General features: G+C 42.1%; 3 protein-coding genes across 3 annotated transcripts in view; 1 reads left to right on the forward strand and 2 right to left on the reverse strand.

Moving 5' to 3' along the window:
• The window catches only part of LOC106809787 (protein SZT2-like), a 34224-nt gene extending 28318 nt beyond the window's left edge, over positions 1 to 5906 (reverse strand). The window contains exons 1-9 of the mRNA XM_014812991.1: positions 5835 to 5906; positions 5273 to 5401; positions 4554 to 4728; positions 4064 to 4284; positions 3536 to 3672; positions 2585 to 2730; positions 1841 to 1937; positions 1301 to 1438; positions 608 to 751 (exon numbers count right to left, since the gene is read on the reverse strand). Coding sequence (XP_014668477.1) covers positions 608 to 751; positions 1301 to 1438; positions 1841 to 1937; positions 2585 to 2730; positions 3536 to 3672; positions 4064 to 4284; positions 4554 to 4728; positions 5273 to 5401; positions 5835 to 5906 — 1259 coding nt within the window. The remainder of the gene's footprint in view (positions 1 to 607; positions 752 to 1300; positions 1439 to 1840; positions 1938 to 2584; positions 2731 to 3535; positions 3673 to 4063; positions 4285 to 4553; positions 4729 to 5272; positions 5402 to 5834) is intronic.
• Positions 5907 to 6064: 158 nt separating this feature from the next.
• LOC106809788 (protein SZT2-like) lies at positions 6065 to 8101 on the reverse strand. Its single transcript, XM_014812992.1, has 4 exons — positions 8054 to 8101; positions 7741 to 7866; positions 7194 to 7367; positions 6065 to 6073 (listed from the first exon to the last, which is right to left on the reverse strand). Exons 1-4 carry the CDS (start codon positions 8099 to 8101, stop codon positions 6065 to 6067), a joined length of 357 nt encoding a protein of 118 aa, XP_014668478.1.
• Positions 8100 to 8950, forward strand: LOC106809789 (4-coumarate--CoA ligase-like 7). The gene is made up of 2 exons (XM_014812993.1): positions 8100 to 8126; positions 8660 to 8950. Exons 1-2 carry the CDS (start codon positions 8100 to 8102, stop codon positions 8948 to 8950), a joined length of 318 nt encoding a protein of 105 aa, XP_014668479.1.
• Positions 8951 to 9935: the final 985 nt, after the last annotated feature.

A 9935-nucleotide genomic window follows, 5' to 3' on the forward strand; every position in this document is an offset into this window, starting at 1 on the left:
GGCTTCCAGAACGACGCGAACGGATAGTGGGCGGTCCTGTGAGGGAAGATGCATGTGAGGGGGGTTAGTGGGCGGTCCTGTGAGGGAAGATGCATGGGAGGGAGGGTTAGTGGGCGGTCCTGTGAGGGAAGATGCATGTGAGGGGGGTTAGTGGGCGGTCCTGGGAGGGAAGGTGCATGGAAGGGAGGGTTAGTGGGCGGTCCTGTGAGGGAAGACGCATGTGAGGGGGGGTTAGTGGGCGGTCCTGTGAGGGAAGATGCATGGGAGGGGGGGTTAGTGGGCGGTCCTGTGAGGGAAGATGCATGGGAGGGAGGGTTAGTGGGCGGTCCTGTGAGGGAAGATGCATGGGAGGGGGGGTTAGTGGGCGGTCCTGTGAGGGAAGACGCATGTGAGGGGGCAGGGCCGTCACCAGGGATTAACTAACATTGAAGACCAGTCACAGGCATGAAGCACCGTAAAAGGGGGAGCCCTCTCTCCATCTATCTCTCTCTCTCTCACTCCCTCTCACCCCCTTTCTCTCTCTCACTCCCTATCTCCCCCCTCCCTCTCTCTCTCTCTCCCTCCCCCCTCTCTCTCGATCCCTCCCTCTCCTGCAGTCATCACTCACTGTGAGGACAGCACCGGTGTGTTGGTGTTGGGAGAGAAGTAGAAGAGTGGCACTCCATTCTTCACACAGTCCGGCAGGGTGTAGTGCGCCAGGTTGGAGCCAAACAGCTGCAGATGCTGCAGCAGCTGGTCAGTCTGCGTCAGCCTGCAACGTGCACAAGGTCGAACCCACGTTAGCTGACGCCTCTATAGAACACACACATGCACGCATGCACACATGCACGCATGCACACATGCACGCACGCACGCACGCACACATGTACGCACACACACACACAGACACACACACGTATACAGTTATAACCTGTATAATATAGAATGGAAGCCTATATACACTCAAACCTGTGTTAGCAGGTACCTCTGTAGAATAAACATCTATATACAAATAAACCTGAGATTGCAGATACCTCTATAGAAGAGATATCTATATGTAGTCAAACCTGTGTTAGCAGGTACCTCTATAAAAGGCACACACACACTTGTCTATAGAACTTATTATAGAATCTACTGTGAAAACATGTACCTCTCTAGAATGCACACCTATCTATAAAGAACACTTTTGGTATATTCTGTGGAGGGGTCAGGATAATTATTGTTAAACCTTAAAAAATACATTAAAAAATTATGAAACTTTAAAATCTATAAATTACATCTTTAACATTATAGTATCCATTGCACAGCACATTCCGCTCACCCTTGCATTGTTTGCCAGAACTTTCGTATCACTGCCATCCTGTAACCACTCTGTAAGGGTTTCTTCTGCGTGGGGGACATCACATCATCGAGAAAGTCATACGTGGCTTCTATCGACACCTCAGTGTGAGTCACTCTCCTACGGTAAATTATTTTTGAAAAATAAATAATAATGTATAGTAATCATATGGTATATAGGATGCATCATATAGTATAGTACTAGTATAATATAACATATAATTGTTTTTGATAAATGAGTAATAACTTTTTATGTCAATCATCATAATAATTATCTTTGACTTTAGGATCCTTTTATTTATATTTTGTCTTTATTTTTATAATAAATTATAACAGCCATGCTGGCACATGTGCACGAATTAACGAAAGTTCATGATTAACTCACACATTCCCATTGTGATTTGTTTTCGAAGTAAATTTATCTTACTGTGAACAACTGACACTGGCAGTCTATTTGATTTATGTTGCAATTAGTTACTGTTTGGCTAATGAAATTTTCTGGTGGCGAATAACTACGGCTCACTTGGAACTATCCAGGGGCCAAACGGCTTCTATCCGATACTCAATGTTGACGCGATGTTTCCATGGCAACACAAGCTGTACCTCTAGCTGCGTGTCTCCTGAATGAAATCAGAAGGATGCATTTCTTGATAGTTAGCAACTGTTATCTATCAACTGTTTTCGGAACTAATCCTAGAGAAACATGTATTGCTGTGCATACTTATGACATACCATGCCTAAAGACACACATACCACAGACGTGAAAAATATTGGGTAAAACTATCAAATAATTTATTGTTAGTAAGCCATAGTGCTATCACAGTCTGAATTACATCATATAATACATTTCCATGAAAAAAACGCCACATTCTAGAATAACAAACGCCTCATGCAGGGCGGATACGAAAGTTGCCCAGTTAGTTGGGGAGTGATGGGTCATTCTAGACAGTGTATAAGCACACATATATCAGTTACGTTTGTTCAGAGTAGATATCACACGCATCGTATTCACCAGTGACGACGTTAAAGTCAACGAGAAATCGAAATAGCTTCAGATCTTATTGCGGGGTTGTCATAAGGACAAGTACAATAGGACAAAGCTGTTGGGGGTGGGAGGCAGTGGAACTGTTATCGGTTTTCTCAAGTTTCTGCCTGAGCAAAAATAACCATATTCTAGAATAACAAACAATGTTTCTGCCCGAGCAGGCAGTTGCCCTGCCACATTTTTCCCCGGGCAGCGAGTAGTTTCCCGGGTGTTCACGCGTACCTTTAGTGATGGCGACCTTCTTGATGGTGTATCCCTCGCGCAGCCTCACAGAGAGCACTCCGAACACGGACATCGTCGCCTTGTTCTCCGCGTGCTTCTTCCTCAGCAAGGCTTCCTCTGGCGCGGAGGGCCCAAAGTTCAGATTACTGCGAAGATGTCAACATGTTCGTTAGCAGAAGGACTCTACATTCCTGGTTAAGATCGAGTTGAAAGTTTGGAGTGCCGATTTTGCACGTGCGTATTTGCATTCTGAATGATCTTCAAGAGCTAGGTTGTTTGCGATCGTGTGAAAGGTGAATCAAGAATCACAAAACATGATCGATTTGAATAAAATAATTACAGCGTAATTTAATGCAGTTGGTACAAAATAATTCATTCAAAATAGTAACGTAACATAATAACTCTTAAAAAATCTATTATTTAATATAAATACAAAAACTAATACGTATATAAACTACAACTAATGTGTTGTAATACAACAACTGTATTCATAATGTATGTATATTAAAAATGTATGGAATATTATATTGATAACAAGAGCCATCGGAGATAGCAAACCTCTGCCACAGCGTAACAGTCCCCCCATCTTGCTGGTACACTCAATATAGCGTTTGATAAAATTTGAAGAAAAAAACCAGGATTTTTTTTTAATGAATTTTAAATGCGTCCGAGGTCTTCCCCACACAAAGAAATGATTTTTAAAAAAACAACAAAAATCCTGGATCCAGATCTGGATCCGGATCACCACCAAAATCTAATCGATTGGTTGTTGGCCCAAGACCAACCTGTCCAGAAAATTTCATCAAAATCCGTCAGTAAATTTTTGAGATATCCTGTTGACAGAAGAACAAACAAACCAACAAACAAACTAACAGGGGCGAAAACATAACCTCCTTGGCGAAGGTCATTAATCCAATTCGAAATGTAAACAACGGGCGTGCATTCACTTACTCGATGTGCCAATACTGCTCCACTTGTTCTGCAGGCATGCCATCCTGGTAACCCTTATATCCATGCAGAGGTTTCTGAAAGCTCCACGACAGTATGGCCTTGTGGTATACGTTCATGTTCAAACTGGAGTCATTCTCCTGCGTGGTTTACAACAAGCACGTTCATAGTTACTTATACAAGCAGAGCAACTTATGTACAACATTGAAAATAAAAGCCACAAATCCTAAATCTGATTTTCAAATTTCTTATTGCGTTCAGAACTCAGAAGACGTGAAAATTAAGCATCCTTGATAAATGACCCACGCTCTAGCATTCCTCAACAACTGCAACAATTACTCACCTGTAAACGTATTGCGTACTAGCTTTCTCAAGCGCAGCAATTTCAGTTTTGCATATCTACGATTGCAATATCTCTGACTCAATCAATTTCAATCAATTTCAATATATTATTTAATCTATGATTGCAGTTTTGTGATTTGCGTATCTACGACTGCTAGAATTTGAAGACTAAACACCGATCGGACGTACGAGGTTCGGACAGTAGGACATGAAAGCTCCGAAGGTTGCCGTGGCGATGAACTGCAGCAGCTCCATGTATGGCACGTATCCGAGCGAACACGCCGGATGGTAGGGACTAGAGATGTTGAGGAAGGAGCAGGCGATCGTGCTGTTACGCAGCTGCACGAGCAGAGACTCAAACATGGCCGTGTCCGGCGGGCCTGTGATGCCGTCCGTCACCACGACGATGCCTGCAATCATAGAGAGAACGGTGACTCAAACATGGCCACATTTTTATATATCATCTATTAATTATCTATGTACTGTTTTTATCATTTTATCATATTTATCATATGGTATTTATTTATTATTTCACACGGAAATATTTTATCACATTTTCTCATAATCTTCCGTCTGTGATATTTTTCCCATTGCATTTCGTACGAGTGCGTTCCGGGAACAGGAAACAGAAAACGCATCGCTCGATGGCCGGGGCATCGCTCGATCGGTCGGGGCGTACCAGCACTTGTGTTCTCCGGGAGTAGCTGCAGAGCCAGGATGCCGTATCGCAGCATGTTGATGATCCCTGCGTCCGGCGTCACCATGGGAACGGGCGGCGTGTTAGGCGCGGCCGCCGGCTTGCCGATGTTGTCGAACAGTCCGAAGGTGTTCGTGTCGACGTCGTCATCGCACGTCTGCAACGCCGCAACGAATGAACATGAAATCGCGTGACGTCGGTTCTCACACTGGATCTGCTAGATCCGATTCGCGGATAAACGGAGAAAAGTGAATCGAGTCTAGCATGACTGACGGGCTGTTGTAGCTAATGAATGTTGCGATAGGACTAGGATAGATTCTCAAAACAATGCTTAGCAAAGAGATGCTGCCAAAGTCGACATTTTCTGCAAAGAACATGCGCATGCAAACTGGGTGAGCTCGACCGACCTAACAACAATATCTACATGTTTTCTAACTCAGTTGGACGGGTCAATTAGACTTACTCTGTGTGGGGAGATGAAATGCTTTATGCTGTCGTGTAAAATTTCACATATCGGAATCAGCGACGGAGGATTTTTCGTAAACAAACATCTCGTTTCGTAACTCTACCCGCTCTTTTAATCCCATGTATGCATCGTCATTCTATTATCCATATTTCTTTTACAAATCGTGACTTCACAGTACATATCAAGCCCAGCACATGGCACGGTCTAGTAGAAACGCCCCGAGCTAAGCACGCACCGTTTTACGTCCAACCGTTGCTGCCGTCATCTGCGCTAACGAGTTCTCAAACATCACGACCTTGTCGTAAATGCTGTCGAGCAGTACATACACGGTCTCTTGCATCAGCAGAAATCCTTGAATCAGCACCTAAAGATAAAATCGAGCATTAAATTCAGCGTGTCCCGCACCCCGCACAATGCCATAAACTCACTAATCATCGATCTAATTCGATCCAATATAGAGCAATCAGATCACACCCTTCTACATCAGGCAGCACTTTTAGACTTGTCCCTAATTTATTTCCTACGTGATAAATCAACAGGTGCCCCCACCTAACAGGTACGTGGCACAACATGCCAGGGTTTAAGGGTCATCTGGGTGCACCCATCCTTTAATATACAACAAGTATTTTAAACATTAGCAAGAATTCTTCACGTTAGGGGGAATAAAGGAGGAATGAGAAGGAAAACTCTCTCTCCCGCTATAGCCCACGACGCTCCGGTCGCAACGAAACATGAACGTCGACGTTTCAAACTTTCCAGCGAACAAATCGCGCGCGCCGACAGACTGGGATGCTCACCTGTTCTGCGATCGACTCGAGGAAAGGCGTGTGTGCAATGACGGTGACGTAGATCCGTGGAGCGAAGCACATTCATACTAGATAACGGGGGATACATGTAGTTGGCGACAACTGCTCGTTTCTAGTTATTAGTATTATTATTATTATTATTATTATTATCATCATTATTGTTATTGTTGTTATTATTATTCAGTGTTATTATTATTAAATCTTTATTTCACATAATCCAATTACATATACTGAAAACATAATCTTCATCAATGTCTTTTTCATAGAGATAAAAATCTGATGAATGCGATAGTGTAAGGCACGTTAAATTACCATAACCGTACGTCCCCCCGCGCGTTGCGGTAGACCTGATGCTGTGTTTCTCATTGTAGTTCCACGTGCCGGGCAGTCACGTCCAATATCTCTGTAAGGGTAATATGGTATATATATACAAACATATGCCTCCATTACACTGACAAGCAGGAAATATTGTTGGAACTACTTATCCATATTGCAATGCTTTTGCATCTAAATATGCATTTGCATGAAAGATGCCATAATTTCATTTAATAATTTCATTTTCCTTTAGCTTTTGCACTATATAATAGCTGAATCACTATAGCAGAGTGGCGCACGGCTAACGACTGCAGATGTTATATAGATCGATACTCACAGGTTTAGTTAGGCCGATGTATATGCTTAAAATGAGTAACATAGCTAGTATACACATATGCTTAAAATGAGTATAAGTATGGAAATTGTAAAATTATTAATTATTATTAAATTGTGAAACAAATATGAATTGTTGCAAAATTTAAAAAATTTAAATTATTTAAAAAAAAAATTCTTAAAGCAAAAATTTAAATGCTGAAATAATAATTTCCTGGGGGATCTCAGGTCGTGTTCGTGTGGAGATAAGCTTTCTAGCGCAGGATTAGCTTTCGCCGTGTTACAGATTGTTTAATATTTATTTAACATCATCGGTTATTTCTAATACCTTCAGGACCTCCAGTCGGGCAATGTCCTCATCGACGAAATATTCAGCACCCTACGGAACTGTGTTGTATACTAGCTATGTTACTCATTTTAAGCATATGTGTATACTAGCTATGTTACTCATTTTAAGCATATGTGTATACTAGCTATGTTACACATTTTAAGTATATGTGTATACTAGCTATGTTACACATTTTAAGTATATGTGTATACTAGCTATGTTACACATTTTAAGCATATGTGTATACTAGCTATGTTACACATTCCCAAACAGATACTCCAAGTCCAACGAAATGCTCTTTGCAATAAAACAAAATTCGCGATAATGATCCGAGAAAGATCGTTGACTCGACGCGATGCGGAAGTTCGACTCACGACTATCCCGGTCGATGGACTGAGGTCGAGGACGAAGACAATGCGGTAGCAGTGTGCGAAGAACGTGATGTCGGTGGAGGGAGTGACGCGGTACTGCTGCTGCGCGTGGCCGCCGCCTCGCTCGCTCACCCTCGGTATCACAGATAGCACATCCAGCTCACCCTTGTACTCCGCCTTAATGCCGAAACGTAACAACACGTTATTATAAAGCCGTTCATACATTCTATATTGAATAGATTGTTTCGCACCTATTTTGTGTTTTTATATTGATTCTAGTAATTTTTCTGACTCCACACACCTATGCAAGCACATACGTTATGTATGCACTTGTGCAAAAATATTTGGTAAGCTAAAGAAATATTATATAAATTTACTGACAATCTAACTCAGTAAGTTAACATTTTTGGAACATTTTGGTTTGGTTTTTACAGGCATATTATTCATACATGGGTGACAAAAACATTACGTCTTTACATGCGTTTTCAATAAGTACTATCTTATTATTATAACGTCTGATTTGTGCGAGTGGACCAGAAAAGGAACTTACGAGGCTTTGTCGCTCTTGAAGTTCAATATTTTCGTTGAGATGGTGGAAGTACCACGATGCGCGGATGTTGCGAGATATTCTGTACTCTTTCTTCATGAGCAGGTACACCTGGTCTGCCTGTACCACCTACAATATAATCATTATTAAATATGGGAAGAGTAATAACAGCTTCTGAGTTGCTGAGGAATCGTGCACAATACTCGAAAAAATGTCACACGAATTTGCCGCTGTAATATACAAGCGACTTTAAACACTGCTATGGTCCGGATTGGTGCCTAATCTAACGTTATCATGTGAGTGCGCAGTAACTCACTGGAAACCAATGTTTTGTAAATTTTTGAAACATTACTGGTTGGATCATGGTTGTTGCTGCTAGCGTGGTCTCGGCAAAATAATTTGTGACCGGTTCTTACCATTGTACCAATTGATTATTATGCACCAGTCAATTGAAACCCCGGCCCCCCTGACCCCCGGGAAAAGCGGGGAATTTAACACTTCCTTAGGGTTAAAATCAGCAATTTCCCCGCCCATAAGGGGCAGGTAGTCTGTTAAAAGCCCCTATAACTGGGGATCATTTCTCAGATTCCAATTATTTATTTATGTGAATTTCTGTCACGTGACACCTTTTTGCAAATAAACGTATCAATTGATAAACTACTGCAGACTTTGTAACGCCGGGTCCCACAATTATAATTTATATAAAGTTATGGGAAAAAGTAAAAAGGGAATAATTAGTTTTCCATCTAAAATGGAATTACTTAAAATGGAGTACACAATCACAATTTATTATAACGAGATTTAAATTGCCCAGCTATTTTAATATTTACAATGTAAAAGCTAACACTTATATAATCACAACTACTTACGATATTTCTCACAACGGGTGCCCGATGAAACTCGTACCGATACGTGCCTGCAGGTGGCGCCAGCTGAGCTGGAAGCGAAGCTGCTACATCATCCTAGCGTGTCAGACGTCGCCGTCATCGGCGTCCCGGACGAGGAAGCTGGAGAACTCCCCAAAGCGTACGTCGTGCGCACCGACCAGCGCCTCCTGGCGGACGATCTGCACAGCTACCTGGGAGAGCACGTGGCGCCACACAAGCGGCTGCGGGGAGGCATCGAGTTTGTCAGCGAGATTCCCAAGTCAGCGGCTGGAAAGATACTGAGGCGACAGCTGCGCGAGAAAAACAAGAAGCTGTCTCGTCTGTGAGGCGGCCATTTTGTTTTGTATGCATCCAGAAGCAAATCCTATTTCCACGAAAGGTTATGAGCGAGAATATTAGTTCGAAAGGCTTTTTTTATAGTAGGTCGAGTAAATCTGTGAAGCTTGTATCGTAAACCGAGGAGATATACACAGGGTATCGCCCAATAGAGGGCGCATAAAGCGATGTTATGCTGGAGAAGCGGTCGGCATATGTTTCCATGAATCAGAGTATTCGCGTGACGTTAGTGTACGTCACCCACGAACTCGGCTATCACCGAAGTTGTTTGCATACAGCCTGCTGATGGTGCTGGTGGTTGCGCATGGTCATATTCCATACTACGCATGTCAACTTCCGCATCAGACTTTTCGTATATCAAGGAATGATGCAAACCCCTAAATCTAACCCTAACACTAACCCCAAACCCAACCCCAGCCCCAACCCGAACCCGAACCCTAACACTAACTATAAACCGACTCGGCTATCTTATATACGCGTGTCATAGTACCAAACACTCTCTATGGTGTATAGATAGCCACTGACGTCACACTGACGTACAGTGACGTCACGCGGATACTCTGTTTCATGGAAACATATGCCCACCTGGAGAAGCAAAACCGGATGTTGGGTTGCGTCGCTCTCTCTCTACATCCGTCATAGCTAGAAGCCGGAATGTTCATAGACAAAATATAATGGTAATATAAATAATATATCAGAAGACCGTGGATTGATATATAGATAAGATTGTTAATAAAATATGAATAAAAGAATATCAATAATAAATGAATTCATAGAAGTAAGAAGAGATAGATATTCGGGTGTCTGTATTTCTAACTACCGTTCCTTGACCAAATTATTCTGTTGTATAAGAAATTATTTCACGAGTGAAATATTATAGATTATGTTATATGTCACGCCTCGTTATATACGAATACTGAAGTTTGCATTTAATGAAAAGAGTTAAGATGTGATTTAAGGTTTAATCGTCTTACA

The sequence above is a fragment of the Priapulus caudatus genome, unplaced genomic scaffold, assembly GCF_000485595.1.
Source record: "Priapulus caudatus unplaced genomic scaffold, Priapulus_caudatus-5.0.1 Scaffold384, whole genome shotgun sequence".
Taxonomy (NCBI): Eukaryota; Metazoa; Priapulida; class Priapulimorpha; order Priapulimorphida; family Priapulidae; genus Priapulus; species Priapulus caudatus.